This window comes from Thamnophis sirtalis, unplaced genomic scaffold (assembly GCF_051295495.1).
Source record: "Thamnophis sirtalis isolate CommonGarterSnake01/CBP01778 unplaced genomic scaffold, rThaSir2_p1.2 scaffold_1, whole genome shotgun sequence".
NCBI lineage: Eukaryota > Metazoa > Chordata > Lepidosauria > Squamata > Natricidae > Thamnophis > Thamnophis sirtalis.
Window position 1 is genome coordinate 114,954,350 of NW_028261381.1, and position 26,353 is coordinate 114,980,702.

General features: G+C 38.0%; 1 protein-coding gene across 1 annotated transcript; it reads right to left on the minus strand.

Annotated features, from left to right (window-relative positions):
* Positions 1–1,673: 1,673 nt before the first annotated feature.
* Positions 1,674–26,038, minus strand: DISP2 (dispatched RND transporter family member 2). The gene is made up of 8 exons (XM_087704500.1): positions 25,983–26,038; positions 23,229–23,684; positions 20,052–20,081; positions 17,073–17,196; positions 15,797–15,909; positions 14,385–14,503; positions 6,915–7,012; positions 1,674–5,594 (listed from the first exon to the last, which is right to left on the minus strand). The coding sequence occupies exons 1-8, from the start codon at positions 26,036–26,038 to the stop codon at positions 2,187–2,189; spliced, it is 4,404 nt and encodes a 1,467-aa protein (XP_087560626.1). The 3' UTR covers positions 1,674–2,186.
* Positions 26,039–26,353: the final 315 nt, after the last annotated feature.

Below are 26,353 nucleotides of genomic sequence, written 5' to 3' on the forward strand. Positions count from 1 at the left end.
CCTAACCGTTAAAGTAACGAAAAACCTAACGCTAACCCTTAACCTAACCCTAAGGCTAACGTTAACGCTCTAAAGCTAACCCTAACCCTTAACCTAACCCTAACCCTAACCCTAACCCTAAACCTAACCCTTACCTTTATGTGAATCGGCTTGCTTTAATTTAATTTTTATTAATTTTTATTTGAATTTTTCGATCTTTTTCGTCGCGCTGTGATGACGTCAAAGGCGCGCTTTTGTCGATCGCGCTTTTGTCGTCCGCGCTTTTGACGGGTCACGGACAATCCATTTGTGTTGTTGGGGGGGGGGGATTACAAAATTGAGAGGCAAGTCTCTATAGTCTTAAATATTGAATAATGTTAATCAGCTGAATGGTACTTGCAAGCCAGAGTTTGAGAATCTCTCATTTTAACCCAATTGAAGTTGCACTGCTAGTGACATCATAATATAATTCTCATGAGATTCTTCTCTAAGTAGGCAGCCAGACAGATACTGTAAAAGTAACTCAAATTAGTTTTATTTAGTTCATACTGGACAAAATTGTTTTGTCAATACATTATGTTGCATACAATTAAAGGGAGACTGTCCCTCCTCAGTATAACCATGGTACATTTTTAAGGAGAACAGTCTAAATAAAAGGATGTGCAGGATGTTGATGTGATACAATTTTTACTGGATCTACACATGTCTGCTAAATATTATTGATGTAGTGAGGGAGGGATTCATGTAACAGGTGAAAAGGCAGACAATCTACAGGGTCCAAAGCTTTTGTATATTAAAAGTACTGTAAATCATAGTATTCATTGTAAAATAAAAAGTCCACTTTAAGAAAAAAATGTTTATTTTTTATGCTAGGATATTATTATAGTTAAATGCAAGATAAACCACAAAAATATAAAAAAGTGTGACATTGCAAAGTGAAATGTAGGAAAGTAAATGTGGAACACTAGGTTAAAATTATAGGTACAGTTTTGAACAAAAATAATTAGTTGAAAACTGATAGTTTTGAATAAAATATACCTAGCATGAACATTAATATAAATCAAAAGCTGTACTGTATTTGATGACAGACAAATTACTCATATCAGATGATGAAAAATATATAATGAAAAAGTTGGATGAAATTTAAAACATGCTCTCCTTGGAGAAAAGAGTTTAATCATATTCCCAGGTTAGAAATAAATTATACTCTTAACATTTACTTTTAAAGAGTACTAATAATTATTTGAAAAATTACCAAGAGATATTTTTTCTGTCCCTATCTGAATATAATTTCTTGATGAGATTTGCATAATTCATAGAAAGTGATTCAGTTAAAACGTTTCTGTCACATCAACAATATACAGGATCTTAATGACTCAACACCAAATGCTCCAAGGTATAAAGTTCCCTTCTATTGTTCGGTAGCTACTAAGTCATGTATTTCTGTGATTCCTGGGACTCTCTGCTGCTTCCAAAATATTGCAACACATCTTACACCAGAGACAGTTACAAACAACTCTTTCTTGATTAAGCTTAAGCAGGATTCTTCTTCTTCTTCTTCTTCTTCTTCTTCTTCTTCTTCTTCTTCTTCTTCTTCTTCTTCTTCTCCTCCTCCTCCTCCTCCTCCTCCTCCTCCTCCTCCTCCTCCTCCTCCTCCTCCTCCTCCTCCTCCTCCTCCTTCTCCTCCTTCTCCTCCTTCTTCTCCTTCTTTTCCATTCAATTGTATTGGCTTCTCAGAGTCTCCCTGGACAAGTCCCTGCAGTTTTCTCAGCAAGGTTTTTCGGAGGTGGTTTGCCATTGCCTCCTTCCTAGGACTGAGAGAAAGTGACTGGCCCAAGGTCATCGAACTGGCTTTGTGCCTAAAGCAGGACTAGAACTCCTGGTCTCCCAATTTCTAGTGTGATGCTTTAACCACTAGAGAAAACCAGCTCTCTTTAACAAGGATAACTGAATATAATCAACACCGACTGACACTGACTACAAGGGTAGGCAGTTGATTAGCTGACACTGCATTAAAACTTCCTTCTTATCTACTTCAAATTGGCTGGCTTAGTGTTTTTTTAAAAGTGTTTTTTTTTCCACTTCCGCATTAATGCACTTCATTTTCATGCTGAAAAAGGAAGGGTTTCAAATCTGCTATTTCAGCCGAAAATTTATTTTTCCATGCCCGTGAAATAGCAGTTGTTCTACTTTGAGATTTTTCATCCTCAGTATCCAGAGTTTTGCACCCCAGACCGTTTGATCCAAACATCAGGCATATCAGGTTTGCTGTTTGGTAGAACAACTGGATCCACGCCTCCTAATCCTCCTAATCGTGTCTTTCTCAAGCCATTGTTTTGCTGGGATGCTGATGCAGAGGTGTCAAAGACAGTCTCTCTTAGGTCCAGCCTCAGGGTGTCTCTCTTTCCATTCAGGTGTCCTCTCTGAGTGGAACAGCAAGAATCAGCTACATCTAAATGATCTGGACAGGAGCTGGCTGATTCCACAATTTTTATGCTGGGTTCAAAATCACTGAGAGAGGTCTCGCTGGAGATATTCTGAACACTGAAAGAGCTACCAGTGGAATAAAGGCATCTGTGAAGATCATACAGTTCAGCTTCTGGCAGATTACTGTTTTCTGAGGTATAATCTGATTTTTGTTGATTGGCATTGCTGGAATAATGAGATTTATTTAGCAGTCTGTCATCTATTGTGCTGGCTGACTGGGAATGTTCCCAGGCTTTCGGATCATATTTTTGGCACCTGCACTCACTGCAGAGCTCATCTTGATGATTTTCTGCTTCTATTCCTGAGTTACTTCCAGGCTTGTAAGGAGAAGATGTTTGCAAGGCAGGGCACCGACAAAGAGATATATGGCATCCCTCAGTTTGTTCTAGCTTCTGTCTGTCTCTCTCAAAGGATGAGTGAAGCTCCATTCTAGGGCACTGGTTATCCTGGAGCTGAATATCTTCAGATAAGACAGATGGACGATTGGACAGTTTGCTTGTGGAAGTGCTATTGTCAAAGCTGTCACTGAGTTTCCGGGCCAAAGGCTGGAGTTCATACTGTTCATTTGCACCATTGGATTCCTGATCTTTTGCTAATCGGTTCTGTTTCTCATTTCCTCCACAAGTGAAAGTTCTGTTGGAGGAGTTAGGGCTCTCGGAGTAGTCCTTCAAAATATGAATACACGGCCAAAGAATCTGTCCACAATTCTTATTTGGACCAAAGAAGCAGCACAGAGATTGGAAGAAGAATGTGGCAAAGCCACAGCTGATACATTTGATCATCATCATAAAAATCCCTAACTTCCTGTATGCTAGCACAGTGGCAGGTAACATAATCACACCTGCGGAAAACAAAGCAGAAGTTCCCATGATGGTGGCACAGCTCATCTGTTTCAGAGAAAAGGCTACCCGGCTCAGACGGTCACAGTGGGAACACAAGTGGTAGGCAATGCAGTAGTTCACCGTGAAGTCGACGGAGAGGCCCACTGCTGCTGAAATGAAGAGGGACTCCATAGCATTCAGCTGCCATTCCAGAAGAACCAAAAGTCCAACAGTTACCAGAGCAGTACCTGCTACAGTGATAACAGAGAATGCAGTAAGAAGGACATTCCAAGTTGTGAGCAAGAGAACCACAAAACAGATGGCTATTGACAATCCCAGCACCACCATGGTGTCTGTGTCGGTGCTATGCTGGAGATTATAGAGCTCCAATTTACTGGTGAACCAACCATTTTGAAGCCCCATGGGGGCTACCTTTATCTCTTGTCTTATCCATAAGCCAACCTCATCGTAAAAGTGTTTCACCTTGCTGTAGTTGGAGCTATAGTAGTAAATGGTTTGAAACTCTAGCACCAGGGCAACAAGATTGCCCTTCTCGTCGAATCGGAGACCAAAGTCACGATCTTCGGCTTCTTCTCTGTTGTGCTCCATTATCATCATTTTGATGCAATGAAGAAAGACTTCTCTGCCATATGGGAAGGAGAAGTGGTTACAGCAGAGGTTGAAGCTGTGATCCCTCTTAGAGCACTGCCTGCTGTCCATCCACTGCTGAAATTCCTCCATGAAACAGACTGTGGATTTTTGTTCCACGTCAGTGTAGTAAAAAGTATGATTCTTGACATTTTGGCAGAATTGCAGCAGCCACCTTTGCGCTTCAGGATTTTCAATGGTAAAGGCTGAGTCTCTCACCAGAGTGCCATTACTTTTAGGATTAAAGTGATCCGCATTGTCCACTGGGAGTACACCCCACACAATAGTGATAGGCATGTGCATGTCTTCTCGTTCTAACCTTTCAAACATGAACTCATTACAATATTCGGCATCATATCTCTCAAAGGGGTGATTTAACCTGAACACTTGTATAGACGACCTCTCCAAAGTTGGGAGCCTTAGTCGAGGATTTAGACAGGAAATATAGGCGCCACCTATAGCCAAGGCAGCAAACCAACAGATCCAGATATAACGGAATTTGATTACTCCACAAGGAAGAACTTTCTCAAATAATAATTTGGAAGTTTCACACCACGTGGTCTGGATACTCTGGAGGAGATGATGGAAAGACAGAATGACCCTTTTGTGCCCAGTATTATTCCAGTAGTGTTCTGGTTTATAAACACACTTCCTTGCTATGAATCGCTCATACAGTACAACTGAAGCAGGGAGCCACGTCAACATAAATATCAAGTTCACCAGGACAGAAGTCCCCATGTAGATGGCGAAACAGCGGATGGCCGTAATGTAACTCATGTAGCTTGTATAGAAAGCAGCACCAGTTGTCAGGCAAGATGCCATCACGAGGTAACCAAAATGATGCATGGTTGTTCTCACCCACTGCAACAGCCCTGCAGATGGATTCTGGCTCTTGCTACGATTCCAGAGGTCAAAAAAGACCAAAGTATGGTTGGCACAAATACTGCTGAGAATGATCACTGCAGATAGGTTTGCAAAAGGGAAGTAGGAGAATTGGAAGGCCACCTTGTACAAGAAATACGAAATCATCAGGGTACCAAAGACAATCATTATGACGACAAAAGTGATAAAGACCGAGTGTAAATAACAAAATATACTTAGAAATATTGCCAGTATTGCCATGATTGGATACACGGTATCCAGGAAAAGGTAGTGCTGGAATAATTTCTGCTTAAGGCCCAAGTCCATCCCAATGATGGATGTGTAGTTATCAAACAAGTCCCCTGACTCAAGATTATTTAGGTAGATTCCTAGCATGGAAGCTCCCTTCATGGTTGGCAAAAACAACAGGCTATATTTCAGAGTTGGCACTTGATATCCCACTGTCTGCAGGCTGAGAAAATCTCTGTCCACTAAGAAATGAAGGAGCTCGTAAACTGCGTGGAACCGAGTGCATTTCTCCGGGAGTTTAGAACACTGTACGTGTTTGTCTCTTTCAGTCTTGAAACCAATGCATGAAGGAACAAGAATGCCTTTATGGTAGTCAGGGGCACAAGAACGTAGGAGGGCCAGGGTGTGGGAAACATCCGCCTGGGTAATATCGAAGCAAGAAGATCGGTTGTGTAGGGCAGCAATATAGTTCCCAAGAGACCAGCTTGGACAGCATTCGTTGGCTTCGGTACGTTGACACAGGTTTCCAAACTGTGGGTGTGAACGGATCTGGAAAACGGCCAAAAAGAAAATAATGCATTAGGTTTTTCTGTGTCTCTCACCCTTTCTTCTTCTTTCCCCCCCCAATATCCTCATTTTCTGTCACTCTGAGGCTTTGTTGGGCTGATGACAACATGAGGTTGCCAACTGGAAATCAGTGTGCAAAAACTGTGAAAAGATTATTTGATGACAATAAGAGGACAGTGAGCTGGAACTAATCATTATCTTTTGCTGCATAACATAAACATTAAGACAAATGATGATGATGATGATGATGATGATGATGATGATGATGATATGACAGCCAAAAATGTGTTTATTCTCCGAGTTAAGAAAGGTAATCACTTCAGCCTTTACTCCATATGCTAATTACCTTTTATACTAGATACATAAGCCATCCAGAGATGGACAGCATATACATTTCATTGATAATAATATGCAGTTTGTAGTGTCAAACATAATAATACTGTAATAGGATTTAAAAAAGAATTATCAAGCATTTTAATGAAGTGGACATTTTCAGATTCTCATAACTTTTCATCAAGCATAAGATAACATAAGCTTTGATACCTAAATGCCATAGTTTCACAAAGCATAAATATACTTTCATTTTGAAATTACCCCAATACAGATCTTTCACTTTAAAAACATCCATTAATCAAAGGATTAACTTTCTTGCCCTTTGTCTTCTTTTCCTTTTTCTTGTCTTTTTTGTATTTTATCCTCTTCTGATTTTTAGAGCCACAAGCTTTTACAATGAAACCTTTAGACAGACAGACAGACAGATCTTCTTTAATCTGTTTCTTTTAATATAATAATTATTTGATAATAGATATTTCCTAGATTAAGAATGGCTACTCCTTTTATCTTATTTCAGAATATTTCCTTTCCCTTGCCCTCTTCTCCCCTAGGTAGGAATGAGTTGTGGCATTAGTCTGAGATTATTAAAGAAGATGGTTAATTCACCTGCCAGGACTGATACAACTACAGGGTTTAGCGCCCCCTACAACAGAAATTTATTTATTTATTTATTGTTTATTTGACTGCCCAATTCCAGTGAACTAGACTAGATTACTTCTACAGTACATTTTTACTATAATATTCTTATCTTTTCCCCTTTCAATTTTTCCCCCACAAATCTATTTTGATCAACCAAAAAAAAAGAGTTTTTTCATTACATTTTGTTGTTAATTCCATATTGGAGGATGCTGGATTCTCATTCCTTTGTGTGCATATAAATGATCTCAGAATTACATAAGTAATTTAGAAGTATGAAAGTGGAATCTCTCACTTTAGGGAAATGTGTTGATTCCTCAAAACACTACAAACCTTGTTCTGTTCCATTTGACACATGGATTGTATCGCTTGCAAATTCCACAAGCTCCCAGCAGTTGTAGACATGAAAACCAGCTGAGAATAATTCTTTCCTAAAAGGAAAACAAAATACATGTAGTAACAAAGGTGAAGAGACCAGATAAATTATTTGGAACAATAATAGTAATAGTAATGATAATGATAATGATGCTATATAGGCTATTTTTTAAATATTTTTTATTTTTAATTTAAAACAAATACAACATCCTTCTTACATGCTATAGAAAGTATATCAGTTGGTTACAAAAAGACTTTTGTGCATATCTTCCACAGTCAACAAATGTAATTCATATTAACTTAAGTATTTTAACTCAAATATTCATACATGTCACCATTATCATATCTCCATTTTCATTTGACTATAATTTTTAAAGTGTCCTTCATCATAAAATATACCAAAATTTAATACATAACCACATACTGGTCTTTCAATTATTATTTCTAAAATCCTCCACTAACACTAAATCCTTATGTCCTGTTCTAGCTAAACATCCATAATATTTAATAACAAAGTTTTCTAATCCTCCTTTCCAAGTCACTATTTAAAGTTTACATCCAGTTTCCTTATGTTATACCCATATCTATATATACGTTGTTATTCTTATCCCTCTTTTTTATTTTTAATTTAAAACAAATACAACATTCTTCTTTACATGCTATAGAAATGTATCAGTTGACTGTATCCTATATCATAACATTTCCCCCCTAATAATCAAAACTTTAACAGTATCTAACTTAGTTCTTTTTTATTGTTATTGTTAACATTTATGTATAATCCAAAGGGATTGCTAATCTTCCTTACATGGGTACTATTCTATATTCATATTATATCCAATTATACTCATCATAACACTACACATTGTATATATTAGTAACATTATCAGTTATTTATTTAAGCTATATATATATATTGTCAATAAATTTCACTAAGTTTGACTAGTTTTAAATTATATTCTTCCATCTATCAACCTATATCTTTCCAATAGCAAAGCAGTCTCATATCTTCTGCCATTTGTGGTGCCAGTCGTCTAACAATCTTCTTGATCAGCTTTGTATAGACTCCTCTTAGCAACTCCTTGCTTATAAGATCTCTCATATAATCTTGATGCCCTCTTTCTGTTTCCTTATTCAGCTTACCTTTGATTGTCAGCAGTGTTATCAATGCTTTTGCTAATATAATTTCTCTCTTTAAATCCAAAGATTCTTTGGTTTTTTTCTTCTTCTGTATCTTGCCCTCTGGGATAAATTTCCTCTCCATTTAATTCCTCTTTCAGTATTCCATTCTTTCCATTTTCAGAGACAAACCAATCACCACAAATATCAGCAGGTTTAATCTCTATATATTCATTTTCCACTTTAATTTTTTGAGTTTTAAGCACCACATTTTGCATTTGATAGACATCCTCAATTTCTTCATCATATTTTGCTGTTATATGCTCTAAGTCTTCCAGTTTCTTCTCTATCTTTTCATATGTATTTGATAATTTCTGTATTTCTGAAAGTATCTTTTGCAAGCTTGAAATTTCTGTTTGCTTTTGAAATTGTGCCATTCCCTCAGCTAACAAACACAGCTGTTCTAGCTTGGAAGGTTAATAAAATTAAAACATAGATTCACAAAAACGTTTGTTTTCACTTTTCTCTGGTTAAAGATATACTTCAAAGGGACATCTGTGTGCTTCACTTCTTATCACTCTTTGTAGCCAAGCAGTGAAACCTTCTAGTGCCAAGTCAAAACAATCAGTGGAGAAAAAAAAAGTCTTCCATTTTCAATACACAAACTCCAATCCACAAACCTCCCAGCCGAGCAGCAGTGTTACCGTTGCAAATTTTATTTCTTTTGTATCTTTTTTGTATTTCAAGTTAGAGAAAAGAGTCCAATCTTTAAATGAGTTAGAAAAACACCCACAGCAATGAAAGAGGAAGACTTTAGTCCATAGGTTACAGAGAACAATAAAAGAAAAAAATAGAAGAAGAAAACTTAATCCATCCGTTTCAAAAGGCTTGCATAAATTCCATCCATGAAGATAGCATTTAAAAAGTAAGATAACCACTGTCCAGAACCATTCCAAATTTAATTCTGTTGCTTCATTCTTCCCAATAATCTAAGAATATATTGATGTAATATATATGTTGATCCAAGCAATGTTTCCTTTTGCTTTTGACAGATGGAAAATTTGTTAATGGATACATTTTCTGAGCACTGTCCAAGATTCTGTGGTATAGTATGCAGTGTGCCAATATTATTATTGTTGTTGTTGGTTGCACAGTCAGCCAGATGTTTAGACTGGATTTGGCATTTTTATCCACCTAATGGTCTTTCCGATAAACCTGGGATAAGGTTGATAATGATGATGATGATGATGATGATGATGATGATGATGACGACGACGACGACGACAATGATTAAAGCTTGGGTTTTAATGCTTGCTGCCTAGTTCATTGCCAAAAACAGGAAAAAAGATTCTATAGTATATTTAATATTAAAAAAAAGAACTCTCCACAGCTTTTCCAAAGTTGAAGAATGATTAGAACTGTTATACTTTATCAGTAGAGAGTATCGTTTTCAAAAGAAGAACCTGTTTTAATGTTGTGGAGACTCTAGAAAGAGTGCAGAGAAGAGCAACAAAGATGATTAGGGGACTGGAAGCTAAAACATATGAAGAACAGTTGCAGGAACTGGATATGTCTAGTTTAATGAAAAGAAGGACTAGGGTAAGGTGACCAGATTTTCAGATTGGTAAAGAGGGACACCATTGACCGGGGGGGGGAGGGGCTTGATTAAAAATTTTATATTTTGTCAAAAAGTCACATAAGGCGATTACATGACCCCAGAACACAGAAACCATCATAAATACAAATCTGTTGCCAAACATCAAAATTTTGATCATGTGACCATGAGGATGCTGCAACAGTCGCTAAGTGTGAAAAATGGTCATCAGTCACTTTTTTCAATGCCATTGTAACTTTGGTCACTAAATGAACTGTGACATTTATAAAATTCTCTCTCCTGTACACACACTCCTTCAGCCTCCTTCTCTCTCTCTCTCTCTCTCTCCCCCCCTCCTCTGGAGTCACTGGGACGTTTATAAAATTCCCCCTCCTGTGCACACACTCCTTCCGCTTCTCTCTCTCTCTCTCTCTCTCCCTCCCTCCTCCCTCCTCTGGATTCACTGGGACATTTATAAAATTCCACCTCTTGTGCACACACTCCTTCAGCCTCTCTCTCCCCTCTTTTTGGATTCACTCTGAAGTTTTTTAAATTACCTCTTCTGTATAGAGACCAGGTTATCAGCCACGTGAGACATACACTGTGTTTCTATGACACAGTAATCCCCTCCCCAAACAACACGCAATGCCAATTTAGAAGCCCCAAGCAGCCAAGGCGAAGCAGCAGTCCGGGAGGGGAGAGAGGGGGGGGGCTGAGCTTGGACAGCCTCGGAGGCAGCCCGCCAGCTCCATGAGAGAGAGAAAGAGAGAGGCGGGGGGAGGGAGGGGCTGCTCAAAGCAACAGAAGAAGAAAAAATCAGTGAGGGAAGCCCGCGGTCTCCACATGGAGTAAAGTCTTCTCCTCCCTCAGCCATTGGCAACAGCTCCCAAGGATGCGCGGGCAGGAATGCGCTCAGCTCGAAGAATATACGCTCCCAGTTGCTAGGAGAGCCTCAAGGCTGCTGGAGGCTTTTTCGTAACTTAAAAATAATTGGGATTTTTTAAAAAAAACCTGGGACGTGGGACAAATTGTTCAAAAGGGGGACTGTCCCACCAAAAGCGGGACGTCTGGTCACCTTAGACTAGGGAAGACATGATAGCAGTGTTCCAATATGTCTGGAACTGCCACAAAGAAGAGGGAGTCAAGCTATTCTCCAAAGCACCTGGGGGCAGGACAAGAAGCATTGGGTGGAAACTTTGTAATCAAAGAGAGAAGCAACTAAGGAGAAATTTCCTGATAGTTAGAACAATTAATCAGGGGAACAACTTGCCTCCAGAGGTTTTGAATGCTCCAACACTGGAAGTTTTTAAGAAAGAAATTAGACAACCATTTGTCTGAAGTGGTCTAGGGTTTCCTGCCTAAGCCAAAACTAGGACTAGAAGACCTCCAAGGCCCCTTCCAACTCTGTTATTCTGCTAATGTAGCATTATTGATGTAAATTTGTTCTTAGAAGGCAATGACTCAGTGTTGCTTCATATTCAAAATATAAAGTATGGTCAGTGTTCCTGCCTCTATTGATATTATTTATTACTTGTTTTTTTAATTAAATTTCATTTTTGATTCAGCTACAGAACGTCTAGAGGAGTGTATATAATGGAGAAAGAAACACTCCTAAATCTAGTTGTATTTCTTGTTCAGAATATGTCCTATTGCTTGCTTCCTGGCATTCATTTTCCTAGGTAGCTGTTAGATATTATATCTATTTCAATTGATCACAATGAATGATGAAACCAGGGCATATTGTGTTCCTGTACACCTTTAATTATAAATAAATCACCTTGATGTTGGTAGGATTTATTTCCACCGAGACATGCATAAAATTGAATGTGTATGAGAGAAGTACATCTAAAAAAACCTTGGTACCTTGGCATTAATAATAAGTGAATTATACATTCTACACCCAAATCAGAAGGAAGCTTTGGAATGAGATCCTACTGAACTGCCACAGGATATTTTGAGAACAGCAGTGTTAGCAATCTGAGCAAATTAAAATGAGAAACATTTGGAAATGTTATCGTGGAATTTTCCATGGCAGCCAACCAGCCATTCTCTCATCTGGGATACATTATTCCATTTCCTACCGTATTTATATGGAATCATGCAGAGAATTTTGTGCTCACTGCATGCCTTCACTCATAACTGAGCTGTTTTAAAAAGATTTTTATTGTTATGGTTCCTTAGAGTTTTATTTCTGCTAAAAAAAAAACACGAGGTCCTCTTAAATAAGCGGATGCTTCCTCATTTTTCCTCCAGTACATTAGCTACTGAGGACCTAAATGAATTGTTGTTAGATAATGGTGGTTGGAACATCGATCATATTATGGAAAAATAATGAAATAGCCTCATGTAAATTAGGTTAGTTTTTTACATTTTAAAATAATGATGTTTTTAATCAGAATAGTATAGCATGCACATATGCAATCTCCTGTGTCTTCAGAAATGTGGATTTACAGGTGGTTGTTACATATAAGTTGGGTTGACAAAATCAGAAATGAGGAGGTGATAAGCTGCCTGGGAAAGCCAAGGGAAACCATAAAAAAATGAAAGTTAGAATATTTTGGTCATGTGATATGACAACCAGAAAAATACACCATATTTCACTTAATCCCCCAAGGAAAGATTGAAGGCAAATGAGGTCCAGACACAAGAAGAACATTGTGGCTTCAAAATCTAAGGGACTGGTTTGGATAAAACTTAACAGCACTTTTTCATGCAGCTGTTGATAAAAATAGGATCACCAACATCATCGCCAACGTCCGATGACAGATATGACACAAGAAGAAGAGTGTCTTCATCAAAAGCTTTATGTGTCATTGATGACATACAATTCAGAATCTGAAGTATGTGTGGAATGAGTATCTTACATTGTTGAAATGTGTTGGTATCAAAGTAAGGTTCCTGCTTTTAACCAAGATCACAAATGCACGTATGTCTAGTTTTAGAGGTGTTGGTTGAGGAGTCTCCTGTCCAAGAAGACCCCAAAAGCAAGAAATAATAGCAGACCACCGGGCCTGGAGGCATCAATGGTTTATTGCTAAATTATTGATATGTTACCTTTTGGGATGTGCAATCAGTCCACAGGGAGAGCCGTAGGCCCCATCCATAATAATTGTAGTAACTCATCAACTTTAAGAACCCAAAGATTTATCTGCTCTTTGTGTTTCCAGGAATTATTGATTTTAATGGCAGCAGCAGAGGAAGTAATTATCTGCTAGGCAAAAGGAGGCAAATTCAGTGACAGGAAAGTAATGTGTGGGAGATAGTAATGGGCAACTGGGTGGGACAGGAGACAGCGGGCAAATAATCCAGGGAAACTAGTGGAGATGTTCTGTGGAAAGTCTGTAAAAGCCTGTAAAAATCTTCAAATGTGAGGTGCAGTTGAAAAGAAGTTTATTAACACTATAACTATTTTTTTAACTAAGGAAAAGACAAGATATCGATATACCTCTTCTGTATGCATGCAAATGCTTCCCAGCTCCTTGTAAATTAGAAAAGAGCAATGTATGTTTGGTTTTATATCTATATTTAAATGCATTTATACAAGATAAACATTATTGGATGGGTATATAAAAGTCTTGGATAGCTCCTTGCATTAAATAAATGAACTCCATTCTTTTATTTTCATAATCTGGACACCCAATTTACAAAAAGATTATTTGGGTGCATCACCAGGAAACCCGCCCCCCAAATATCCTTTTGAGAGTCTATCCTGTTTCCCCAAAATAAGATCTCCCTGGATAATAAGCCCTCCCCAAAATATTTAAATGCAAGTGCAGCTGGTCCCTGCCATTTCCTGGAGGGGGGGAAAGGGTTGGGAACATGCCCCATGCACCCCACATGCACCTGCCATCCACGTGGAATGGCCTCATAGAAACAGATAGAGCCGAAGTGGTGCAGTGGTTAAATGCAGCACTGCAGGCTACTTCAGCTGACTGCAGTTCTGCAGTTCGGCTGTTCAAATCTCATCGGCTCAGGGTTGACTCAGCCTTCCATCCTTCCGAGGTGGGTAAAATGAGGACCCAGATTGTTGGGGGCAATATGCTGACTCTCTGTAAACCGCTTAGAGAGGCCTGAAAGGCCTATGAAGCGGTATATAAGTCTAACTGCTATTGCTATTGCTAAATCCTAGCTACCGTGCCACTTCTCTTAGGAGCCGCAAAAAGAACGGCAGGCCAAAGATGCTACAAACAGATCTCTCTGGATCAGCTGATCCACAGGCCATGGGCCAAAATTAAGGGACCTCCTGCACCTCAAAAATAATAAGACCTCCCCGAAAATAAGGCCAAGCACTTATTTTGGGAGTGAAAAGAAAATAAGACTCTGTTTTATTTTCAGGGAAACATGGTAGTTTTACCATTCTCCTTTTTTCCTATTTGCTATCAATCCAGAATGCAGAATAAATTGGTTTCCATTTCAAAAAGACAAGTTACTGTTAAATATTAAGGGGGGGGATTTAATAAAGAGGAAGAGTTCAATAGTAGAACTGGTTCCCGAGGGACGTGTTAAGCTCTCCTTCACAGAATGTGTTCAAACAGAGAATGATCAGCCATCTGTTGGGAATGCTTTACCTTGAATTTCTATATAGACTAGTAGTTTGTTTATGTGTGTTAGCATAGTGGACAAAATGGCATCTTTCATTGCTACAATTATTTTATTAAATAAAATGTTGCCATTCTTGCTGTTTTGTATTGTGAAGTCTCATTTCAAATTAATCTTACCTGGAGGACTACAGAAGAAGCCATCTTTTTCATAGTCTGGCTCCACCATCCTCCTGATTCTTGCTTCTCGTTCTCCTTGTAAAGCTCTCTGCCCTTTGTTGATGCCCAGATCTCCAAAGCTAACAAAAGAAATAAGGCTATCGTTAGGAAACTCTGCAACTGAGTATTGTTCTGTATCAGCTCAGCTGATTGGCATAATTTCATTACACAGAGATGGAAGATAATGCTTTCCTATTTTGATTCCAATGTTATCCTTGACTTGGAATAAATAGATGCATAGATTGCCATTAAGTATCTTATTTTTATTTCAATTAATTAATTTCAGGGTATACAGGTGAAACTCAAAAAATTAGAATATCGTGCAAAAGTTCATTTATTTCAGTAATGCAACTTAAAAGGTGAAACTAATATATGAAATAACACTCATTACATGCAAAGCAAGATAGTTCAAGCCGTGATTTGTCATAATTGTGATGATTATGGCGTACAGCTCATGAAAACCCCAAATCCACAATCTCAGAAAATTAGAATATTACATGCAATCAATAAAACAAGGATTGTACATAGAACAATATCGGACCTCTGAAAAGTATAAGCATGCATATGTACTCAATACTTGGTTTAGAGCCCTTTTGCAGCAATTACTGCCTCAATGCAGCGTGGCATGGAAGCTATCAGCATGTGGCACTGCTGAGGTGTTATGGAAGACCAGGATGCTTCAATAGCGGCCTTCAGCTCTTCTGCATTGTTCGGTCTCATGTCTCTCATCTTTCTCTTGGCAATGCCCCATAGATTCTCTATGGGGTTCAGGTCAGGCGAGTTTGCTGGCCAATCAAGCACAGTAATCCCATAGTCATTGAACCAGGTTTTGGTGCTTTTGGCAGTGTGGGCAGCTGGAAAATGAAGTCCGCATCCCCATAAAGCTCGTCTGCGGAAGGAAGGATGAAATGCTCCAAAATCTCCTGGTAGATGGCTGGGTTGACCCTGGTCTTAATGAAGCACAGTGGTCCAAAGTCCTGTTGCTTCTTGGTCCAAAGTCCTCTTTTCTAATGGGAGCAACTTTTTCCGAAAGCACCAAAACCTGGTTCAATGACCGTAGGAATACTGTGCTTGATTGGCCTCTCCATTTTCCTCCATACTCTGGGTCCTTGGTTTCCAAATGAGATGCAAAAGTTGCTGTCTTCCAAACTATAGTATCCTACACATACACCCCCCCCCCCAATAAGATCTGCATTCCTTTAATGGGCACTGAATTCTCAAGCAATAATCTTAAAACTGTTTAAGCAGGATGCAAAAAAATAATTCATAGAGAAGGGGTGGGAGGGAACATCTTTTTCTCATTATTTTAATGCATGTCATTATTTTATTGCTGGAATAACAACAACAATAGTAGAAAAAACAATAATAGCAACCTGTTGTCAATGAAGGGAGAAAGGGAAAGCATCTTTTTATAGCCTGTTTGGCTTTTCATATTCTTCCAAACTGTGAGCTTTCTGCCAATCTCTGTGTCTCGTGGTTCAAAACCCTATTTATAATGAAGAAAGGAAGATTTTAAAAAACATTAAAAATGTGATATTTTATTAGCTACAACAGGTATTTTGGTACATGTCTCAATCAATCTTGTTTTTTAAAATACGTACAGCCTTATGATCCCAAAGAAAAATTAGAATAGGTCTGTTTCATTCTAATCAAAATTTTCAGAGTCTCTTTTGACATTCTTGTTATCATTCAGTTTTGAATAATCTCAAATTCTTTCATTTCAGACCATTTAAGTTTCATTTCAGACCATGTACTCTAATTCATTCAGGTGGGCCTTAGGCAAGAACAATCTACAGAGGTTAGGGTTCAAAACAGGCAAGATGGCAGTCATGGTGGCATAATCCAAGCCAGGTGGGATCATTTTATGTGCGTAGATATGAGAGACTTACACTGGGCTGCCTAGCGTCCATCTTGTCTGTTTTGATACCTTTTGTAATATGTGAATGAGTCCACTTCCTTGTTTTGACTAATTTTTATGTTGATGCTGCCTTGTAAGGAATCTTTAAGAATCTTGTTTACTAAATATAGAATGGAGCCCATTCACATTCTAGAAAAGCCTGCAATTTATCCCAGAATGTATAAAGGACAAATCATTTAATGGTTTCTAACCATCTAAAAGGGCAGAATTTAAAAACAGTACTTTAAAGGTTAGTCCCTAGCTTTTCCCCCCAGCATTCTCACTGGTACCCTATAGGAAGAGGGAAAAAGTGAATGAAGTAGCTAACAATAAACAAAATTTAAGCATTTTGAATCTAGTTCAGTATTAATTAGTCTGACTAAAAGCCTTCAAACATACTTTCAGTTCTATCTGGCAATTGAGTTTAGCTTCTTTATATACAAAGCACCAAACTATGCGGCCCTTCCCTTAACATTTTAACTTAGGGATTCTTAAAGCATTCAAAATTCATTAAAATCAAGTTTCTGGGAAAGTACGGCAAAATGCAGTTACCACCCTGAGATTTGCTTCTGCATGCTACTGGGTGGAGAGCAGATAGCAAACTTTTAAAGTAAGCACCCTCAAACAGTAGTCCTCCAAAAGACTAATATCCCCACCATCTCCCAGCTCTGTTAAAACAATTCAGTTGTAGTCTGGGGACCATCCAATTGGGCATGGCTCAATCCCAAATTATGTAATTAGTATGAACTTACCCACATGGGCTCAGAAAAATCTGGCACATTTCCTACTAGTAGGCCCACCAAAGTACAGATCAACACAGTCACCGAACAGAACACTAAGACAGCAATTGGCCACTCAGCAATCACTTGGGATAAACTAAGAAAGAAGCAATAAAATAAAATAAAAACTCAAGCAACTGCTTTTTCTTTCTTTTTCTATTCCATTTGATTTGATTTGATGATCTGTCACAAGATAGAAAAGTAAACAGGCAAAACAAATAGATGGTTTTAAAAATAATCTAGAGATGTCATTTGATGACTTCTTTGCAAAGAGAGTCGATGGTACTATTGCTCGTATTTGCCTCCTCACACAAGTATCTTATTTTTACTTAACAAGTGTTATAATTCCCATAGGATGAGGGCTATTACAGAGCCAAGGTGGCGCAGTGGTTAAAATGCAGCACTGCAGGCTACTGCTAGATCAGCAGGTCAGCGGTTCAAATCTCACTGGCTCAGGGTTGACTCAGCCTTCCATCCTTCCGAGGTGGGTAAAATGAGGACCCAGATTGTTGGGGGCAATATGCTGACTCTCTGTAAAACCGCTTAGAGAGGCCTGAAAGGCCTATGAAGCGGTATATAAGTCTACTGCTATTGCTATTGCTATTGCTATATTGCAGCATGCTGGGGTCCAGTTAATCAAGGAAGATTGTACCAAGCTGTCATGCAAAATGCAATTGATGTCCAATCGTCCAAAGGCAAAGAAGCAAAAACTATTGGGAGAACATAAACCTAATCTCTTGGGTTTCCTTCCTTTGACATACTCTTTTACCAAATTTGGGGAACATTCTTATTTTGTTTTAAAGGTTTCACAGACAGGTGGTTCTTTTCCCTACATCTGATCAAAATTGTTGGCATCTCCTGCCCACTACATAAACTCAGAACATAAGGTATCTATTAGGTCAGGCCAGGAGCCATTTCTTCCAGTACTTTCCCACACAATAGGCAACCAGATGTCTTCAGGTACCTCAAATGGACAATAGAGGAGATTGGCATCTAGTTACAATTTACAATGTATTGAAATTCTATGAGATTTATTTTGGTTTCTGTTTACACTATTCCAACATTCCACACACTTATATTTTGAAGTAAGATGGTTTGATATTTGTTTTTCTTCCCCCCCCCTGAAATCTAAGTACTGGTGTAGTCCTTCATCCTCGCATTACATTTTAGTAATAGATGCCTTACCATGATAAATAAACAATGCAGAGGTGGGTTCCTACCAGTTCGCACCTATTCGGTAGAACTGGTTCGTCAAATCTACCGAACCGGTTAGAAGAGATTCCACCAGTGGACCCAGAAAGCAGGCCACACCTACAGAAGAGGTTCCAAAAATTTTTGAAACCCACCACTGGTCCTTGGATATGATTATTCTACACTGTCATGCTCATATTTATAAAACTCAGTGCCTCTGTGAAAGGTAAGGATGACTACTGCGTTTATGGTGCAATCAGAACATTGTGTGTGTTGAAGTTGTTTTAATGCAAACCAAAGATGCCTTTTAAAAAACAAATTTACATCATATTCTTATGCATGCCAATGCTGTGTGTGAGGTAATTTAAGGTGGTTCTGACAAGTGTCGTCGGCATCTTCATATCCGGTCACATGGGTAGCAAGCCACTCCCATCCAGTCACATGGGCAGCAAGCCACTCCCACAAAGGTGGCCACACCCACAGAGTAGGTTTAATTTTTTTTTGAAACCCACCACTGAAACAATGTCATCAATTTGAAGTTAAAGCATGTAAGATACAAAACATGTCTCATTTCATGCAGTGAATCATTATATCCAATTATCTGCAGAATACTGTAAATGTGGCTATGGTAGTTTAATTGAAGCTCCATCTGGTTTTTCTGGGAGTTGTGATGGACAGGAAAAACATGTGGAGCTTCTGACACACCATCATGGCTGCCATCTTCATTTTTTTTTTTTTTTTGGCTATTATACTCTGAAGATACTGGGGAATATTCAGGAGAATATTCAGAAAATCCCTGTTTATAGAATAGAGATACATTTTTGGGATCAGAAATTTTCTGCTAAGCCTTCGTATTCAACAATCATAGCATAACAAGTTTGCCACTTTTGACTTTGGGCAGGTATACTGGACTGCATTTTCCAAACATCCTAGCACAGATTGGGATTATTAGTTACATAGATGGGAAAGTCTGAAGCATAAGAAATTGTATGTCAATAAATCTAGTGTAACTCAAGCCTGAATGTAAGAAAATGTAACAAAACTGTGAAAGGAAATGTGTTAAAAGAAAACCAAACAAGGTCAGCTAGTAAATATGTCAGTAACGTACAGTATGTGTGCTGAATCCTGACTCTTTAAACAAAAATTTGAAGCATTAAAAAAGCCAATTCCAAGCTAAATACTGTAAATAAGTAATTATTACACAATGAAGAATGACTAGATATATTGTGTAAGCATACTTCTAATTTACCTGTTGTGGATTCAATAGTTTTTTTAAAAAAACATGGGCCTGATTTTTGCGGTCTTATCTGCTTTAGTTAGAATAAACTGGGAAAAAAAAACCAAACACATGTAACTCAGCCAATGCAAGGTGACTGTATGACTACTCTCCCATTTCCAAACTCTGAGATAATCATAAATGATTCCAGGAATACTTATTATCATGGTGCATGAATAATAGAGAAAGAGGGCCAAACTATGACAGTATTTCTCAAGCTCAGCAACTTTAAGACTTGTGGACTTAAGAGCCGGATGTGTCACACGCTAGCCACGCCCACATCCAGTTTAGCGAAGAGGAATAAAGTCCTGATACATCACGTGACACCATCGTGATGATGTGGGTTTGACACCCCTGATCTAACTGCTGGCCTTTGCCTGCCTGGAATTATGCAAGAGTAATATTTTGGCTCATTCAAAATAACTGGATTGAAGGAAGAAAATGTGAAATAATAGAAGGGCATGAAATAATGGATTTTAACCTACCTCTTTGGCATCCTGAACACTTTGTCATGTCTGTAGGGAGAAAGATAATCATTGGCTTATTAATTTCATGCCAAGCATAGTTCTTTATTGATTTGACCATTTAGCCTTCTGAGCAAGAAAAATGCAGAGTCAAAATTCCATCATGTAGCACAGGCAATAAGCCCTAATGTGTAGCATCTAAACTTTGATTGTTTATTTCAACCAGGAGTGAAATTTATTCATCTGATCAGTAATTGTGTGTCTTAAATCACCAGTGTTTCTCAAACAGGTGTTTGTGGGTTTAAAGTGGAGATTTTAGACCACCAAAAAAGCTAGTGAGTGCTTACACGGGGAAGGCTAATCTAAGAATTTTTTCCCCTCTGTGTTAAATGCAAAGTCATGCTAACTAAAAATAATTTATACATAATTTTCATCATCATATTTATGTTGAGTTATCTTCGTTAAATAATTTATTTAGATGTTCAAACTCATCCTGACTGTTGTTACATTCCCAAACTCCAATAATTTTAACCTAAGACTGTCTACTATTGACCTCACCCCATTCCTAAGAGGTCTATAAGGGCCGTGCTTAAGCACACCAGTGTGCCTTCTGTCCCTGTCCTACTGTCTCCATTTATTTGTACCCATTTACTGTGTTCATATTTATGTTTATACTTATACCTGTTTGGCAAACTAAATAAAATAAATAAGTAAATAACTAAAATAAAACATTCACTTTCAAATCTTGCTTGACCTGAGAGATACAATTTCTATGGTGTTGAATTTTGCTGTAGATTTGGAGTGTTAAGAATCTTTTCAAGGATTTCGTTCTATACCTTCGAGAGATCAGAACTTCTAGGATTCCACCTCTCCTAAGGCAATACTTTACAAGACTTTCCAAATTGAAATTTGGCTTGCAGCTGCCTCCAAAGCAGGCCATAGACAACAACATACCTCTGGTGGAGATCAGAAAGAATGCAAAATATTAACTCTTTTATTGCTCCTCAGAAAAGGGATACAATGAACTCTTTCATAATACCTTGCCTTCTTATGCCCAGCAATTACTTCCTTATAGATCAAGAAAAGTACAAAGAACGTCCAGATTAAGAAGTCTGCACTGCCAAGATCACTACTCAACCAAGAGCCAGGCATGAATAGAAAGTTCAAAGAATTTGTAAGTGTACTAGGGCCATAATATGGACATGAGTTTTTATGATAGAATGGAAGTGAAATATGATACTCATTAAAATGTAGACACTTTTTTTAGATATCAGGGTTTACTGAATCGGTTGATTCACAAGTTGATTAATTTATGAATTAAGTGTTCAAATTCTGCTTCTGAAATATAAACACTAGTATTTCTGTTGAAAGCATGGGACAGCTTTTACCAGCTTGGTGCCTTGCAGCTCCTATCATTCTACACCAGTAAGGGAATGTGCTGGCTGCATAGGGGTAGGAGTTAAAATCTACCACTTCTCTGGGGCACAAACTATGCCTTTATGAACAATGCCCTTCAAAGCTGCCCATACTGCTTGAAATAAGAGAGCTTATGGGGAGCAGGGGGATGAATGGATAAGAGACTATGCAAACATAGCAGAATGTGCTAGGAAAGAGCCAAGAAGCTAGTGAAAAACTAGATTTACCAATTTCCTTAATGTTACAGGAATAATGCTAAATAATATTGATGACATAGAAATATTTTAAAATAAAAAGTGATAAATACCAACATTTCCAGCTTGTGATATGTACCTATTTTAAAAACATCAGCATGCAGGATACAAAATTGAGAATGTTCAAAATTACTTTTAAATTAGAATTTTTTTTCATTAGAATTTTGTCAAGAGAAATAACTTATTTTGTCACTCTCCCCATCCAGTTTATTCTAAAATAAAAGCAGATTGCGCGCCCAGTCGGGAGGAAAGCCTACATTAGTCGTATATCATACAGCATTCTAAAGATTAAAATAATTTTGTTTCTGCCTCTAAAACTTTATAAAAATATGATCTTTAAAAACTTTCTCTGGAGTGAAAACACACACAGACTAAAACTGCAAAACCCACTTGGAAAAGGCAGATTCATTGATTTATGGTACGTGGAGTTTTAGAGCTAGGCTTAGCTCCCAAGGGTGCACTAATGCTTCAAAATAACACAACAAGCAACCCTTAGATTGGCCCGATGCCAGGAAGGGGATCGTTAAACTTCTAACGTTGCTGTTGCATAAAAATAAAATGTCTGTTGTCATTAGCTATGGTCCAATGAGAAATTAATGAAGGGAAGGTTATTAAATGAGAATAAGGCCAGCCTATAAACCATCTTGTATCCTGAGGGTCTTTTCATACCTTTTATAGTGTTGTATTCACACTTTGCTATTGAATTTAGTTTGGCTATGGAGTCATACCCAATCTTAATTTCCAGAGGAAATGGGAATATATTCAGTATATTTACTCAGGTTGTTTATTAGTTTTTTGAACAGGTACCAACGCCCAAAGTCTCAAAAAAATTCAATCGCTACTGCATTGTGCAGGTAAAGTGATGCTCTAAAATTAAGCTACTGATGAAGAGCATATAAAATTAGGATAGCTATACCAGATAGCTTATGATTAAAGAAGCAAGGAATGATATAATTTGTTTAGTGTTAGCTCAACAAAAGGGGAGTTAAAGTACAAGTGAAGGATGATGCTGAAGTCTGTTAGTTTACTTTAGAATATGATTGTTAAAGATTTATACCCTGTATTTGCTCTGGGAGGTTGGGGGGGGGGAGGTTGTGGGGGAGATGGGTTCGGGTGGGGAGGGTGGGAGAGGGGAGGTAAATATTTGTAAAAGCTTTTAAAATTTTTAATTAAAAAAATTAGTATAGCTATGGAATAGCTATTTTAGAAAGAAATGCATCATCCGTTCCTCCCCAAAAGATCAAAGAGTAATATCTGTGTACACACGCCTATTATGATTTCATTAGAACTAATGTAGAGCTCACCATAGTGGGAAGAGAGTGAGCAGGTGATAGGAGTTGCTACTGCTCAGTCCATTGTCCAGGACTACCCATGAATGGACAGCTTCCCCTTCCTCCCCGTTCTTTGACTCCTATCTTTTATGTAGCTATCTACCAGGCCTTCAGACACAAGGGAGAACAAATGCCTTCCACACAGCCCATCACTCTTATAGAGACATGCTAAACTGCCCAGGGTATGTGGTTCTTACCTGACTGTTACAACATGGTGTTGCACTGGCCGTACATGCTGCTGGTCTTGTGGCCATTGCTTCCATCTACTCTCAGTAGTCTCATGGCGGGGAGTTGATAATGAATCCCCACTGGAGCGTTGGGAGCACAAAGTAGCTCGGTCCCCATGTCCTGGCAGAGGGGGCAAGGCATAGCTGCTTCTGGTGGCTTCTTGGTGGTTGCAGTGATAATACAGGTGAGGCTGGAAGGAGTCCTGAGAGCCTGATGGCAACTGGCCATTGGACCGAGTGGAGATGGGTGCAAGCTTATGACTGGAACTGGGCTGATGGTACCTCACTGTGCTGGGAGAAGCATTGAGCAGACAGTGATGGACTGGGCATCTCCTTCCCCAGGAAATTCCACTGGGGCTTGACTCAGCCTTCCTGATCTCTGGTACATTAAGACAGGCTTGACCAAGCTCTGGGTTTGCTTTTTCTCTGCAAAAAGAAAACGTTAACTTTGCAGCTTTCCTTTCTGTTTCTATAATCTTTCCCCACAAAATGTAGTAAAATGACAGTCCCTGACATTATCCCTTAAGTAAAAACAAAACTTATCATGACCTCTGTAAACACTGAATGAACAGACTTGAATTATTAGTTAATTCAACAGACTTGAATAATAATTAGCGCAGTACCATCAAATCATGTTCCACCAATATATCTTTTAAACATGTATTATGCAGGCAGCAGGGTTCCTGACAAAATGCTCCTTTAACTCTATGGAGCAGAAGAAAGCAATAATACTCTAGCATCCAGATGGGAAGACAAGAGATGGGGTAATGAAGAAACAAGTCCTGTTGCCCTGCTCAAGCCAGCTTTGTTGGGACTTCTCAAATCTGCAGGCACCTCTCATTTTGAGATAAAATCAAAATAATTAGCAATTTTTATCTTTCACAAACCTATGCTCTCAATGCTTCAAAAACATAGGATTGCGAATCCAGAGAAACAGATGGCTCAAATGAGCTCAGTTTATAGATTTTTCAAGTAGCCACACCAAAAATATTTATTTTATTCCTGTAATTTCTTTACATTGGGAGAAGAAATGAACTGCAATAAGTTTAACCAATATATTTTTTTATAGTTAGCCACTTTAAGTTTCTAGAAGGAAAGCATACAATAATAGTGATAATTAATTCAAGGATCATTAATAAAATAAACCATTTTTTGAAGAAAGATGATCTAAGCGGGCTGAATGAAAAGCAATACCTCCAATATTGTAAGTGCCAACAGATGACAGCACTGAAGTGCTAACAGATCTGAAGTTTTCTTTAGCACCTGTCTTTTTTCACTCTAGTAGGTGGTAGAAAGTTGCTGTAAGAAAGTTTGTGCTGCTATTGTTTGTGAAACAGAAACCTACAGCATGTACTTATCAGTGCACTTTAAGCAATGTAATATGATTGATTCAGGTTGATTATAGTGATGACTGTATTGATGTGAGTCCTGTGCATTGCTTTAAAAGAATAGTGGAAGAACTTATTTGTGTGATCAAGAACAAAGTGGAAACCCATGACAACAGCCAATAATTTCACATGAGACATATTGATGAACTAATTAACTGGCAATAGGTGGATTATTCAAAAGGAAATTACTGACAATTGGATTTCACTGGAATGTGTTCATTACATTACTGGCAATTTTTAAATATTAGAGGGAACATGCCTGATGGGTTCCTCACATGATGATGACAGAAACGAAAGCTTCAAGAATTGAAATTTGCATCAGTACCAAAGAAATATGGAAGTTTGGTATCAGTACCAAAAGGAAATATGTTTTCCTTTTCCATTTCTTTGTTTGTACCCCATAATTTTGTCCCCCCCCGGCTCATTCCCTTTTTCTTTTTAATTTTTTTCTTTGTTCTTATTGAAATTTAATAAAGATGTAAAAATAGAGTTGACATTTGCCAGCAATTGTTGTCGTACTACTAGAACTAAAGTGAGGGATTTGTTCACAGCATCTTGACAGCTGATTAGTCCATGAAATATCATCACAAAGCTTCACCTGCGGGCAAAAAAAAATTAAAAATTAAAAAACCCAGGCTTGGCAAGAAAATAAGGATTACAGATTTATTGAGATGCAGCTGGTATTATTCACAAATGGATTTCCTGGAACCTGGAACTGCTATCAATTCAGAACATGAGATTGCAACACACAAATCTTTGAAACATTGATTAAGCAGAGTTTGCAAACACAATAATGGGATTGTGTTACTAACAACTCTGGGCTTGTATTTCACCAGTCACCTAAGAGGTAATTGCGTAGTTGGCTCTCACCATCTCATCTCATCCACCATTCAATCCAGACTTGTTGTCATGCAACTTTACCTTTTCCCTAAATTTTAAGGATGCCTTCGTGGCATCTGTTTGACTCAAATACAGAGGCAGAAAGGACTGTCAGAGCTTGGTTGAAGAGACAAATTTCATGATGACTTTAAGCAGTTTTCCATTGCTGGCAGAAGTGTGTAAATAATAGTGTTGTGTGGAGACATGAATAAAAAGAAAAAAAGGAATGAGCGGGGGGGGGGGAGAAACAAAATTACGGGGTACAAACAAGGAAACGGAAAAGGAAAATATATTTCCTTTTGGTACTGATATCAACTTCCATATTTCTTTGGTATTGATGCAAATTTCAATTCTTGAAGTTTTCGTTTCTGTCATCATCATCATGAACTCATTTTAAGGATTGCTTTCCTGTTTCATTTATTAAGATATCCTTATTTAAACTAAAATTATGCATTACTTTTTATTTGACCCTTGTAGATCAATATGTTTATTCCTATTACACATAAATGCCATCATACCATCTTTCATCTACTGGTAGATATCACACATTCTTTCTGTTCTTCTCATGAACTACTACACCCGATGGCTAAGATGCCATGTTGTTTATAGAGTCATAAGATGGATTTATGCAATGATGCATAGATTTTTTTTTAAAAAAACAATACTTTGGCTTTTTATAATGATCTCAAACTACAATTAACTTCATGTTTTTAAGCTAAAAATAGGGCAGACCAATTACTGAGACAGGGAAAAATACTAAAAAGCGTTGACACTTTATATGGCTTATCTCTGAACAAATAGTTGGCCAATGATGTTCTTATATCTTAA